The sequence below is a fragment of the Merops nubicus genome, unplaced genomic scaffold, assembly GCF_000691845.1.
Source record: "Merops nubicus isolate BGI_N331 unplaced genomic scaffold, ASM69184v1 scaffold40608, whole genome shotgun sequence".
Classification (NCBI taxonomy): domain Eukaryota; kingdom Metazoa; phylum Chordata; class Aves; order Coraciiformes; family Meropidae; genus Merops; species Merops nubicus.
This window is the reverse complement of record NW_008625790.1, coordinates 1-829: the sequence shown is the minus strand read 5'-3', so window position 1 is coordinate 829 and position 829 is coordinate 1. Positions and strand designations below refer to the sequence as shown.

The window sequence follows — 829 nt, the reverse complement described above, 5'->3', positions numbered from 1 at the left end:
TCCGTAGTCGTAGTATCCCTCTTTGAGATTAAAACCACCCCCCTTCATCCTGTCCCAACAGACCCTGCTAAGAACATTGTGCCCAGCTTTCTGACAGGCCCCTTTAAATGCTGCAAGGCCATAATAAGGTCTCCCTAGAGCCTCCTCCAGGCTGAATAACCCCAGGTCTCAGTGATGCAGGTACAGCACTGTTTACCACCACTATAATGTCATAATTTTGGCAAAAGTATGAGTTCACCAGCCCCAAGAGGCCCTCTGCACCATCCCACCACCATCTCTAAGGAAACCAAGGCCACTCTTCATCCCCAAATCCCAGCTCGCACGGGCAGGGAGCACACGGGCCCCACACACTCACTTGTTGCTCATCATCAGCACCTCCAGCTCCTTGACGTTGTGGACCAGGAACTTCCTGAAGCCTGTGGGCAGCATGTGCTTTGTCTTCTTGTTGCTGCCGTAGCCGATGTTGGGCATGAGGATCTGGCCCTTGAAGCGCCGGCGCACCCTGTTGTCGATGCCCCTGGGCTTACGCCAGTTCCGCTGAGGGAACGGGAGAGGTTGAACAGCCACGAAATCAGGCTAGCCCAAAGCATCTGCCCGAGGGCAGCAGCTCTAGCTCAAACCAGTCCCAGAGAGACCCGAGCCCTGGATCCCCCCGGCCCCACCACACCCAGTGTCCTGGATTGGCTCCTCACGAGCCTGCAGGGACTCCTCACCTTGATCTTCACATAGCGATCGGACTGATGCCGGATGAACTTCTTGGTCCTCTTCTTGACGATTTTAGGTTTCACGAGAGGCCTGAGGGCAGGCATGGTGCCTGCAACAGACGGGA

General features: G+C 56.0%; 1 protein-coding gene across 1 annotated transcript in view; it reads right to left on the bottom strand.

The window, feature by feature from the left end:
- The window catches only part of RPL32 (ribosomal protein L32), a 1,322-nt gene extending 513 nt beyond the window's left edge, over positions 1–809 (bottom strand). The window contains 2 exon segments of the mRNA XM_008945797.1: positions 337–537; positions 714–809. Coding sequence (XP_008944045.1) covers positions 337–537; positions 714–809 — 297 coding nt within the window.
- Positions 810–829: the final 20 nt, after the last annotated feature.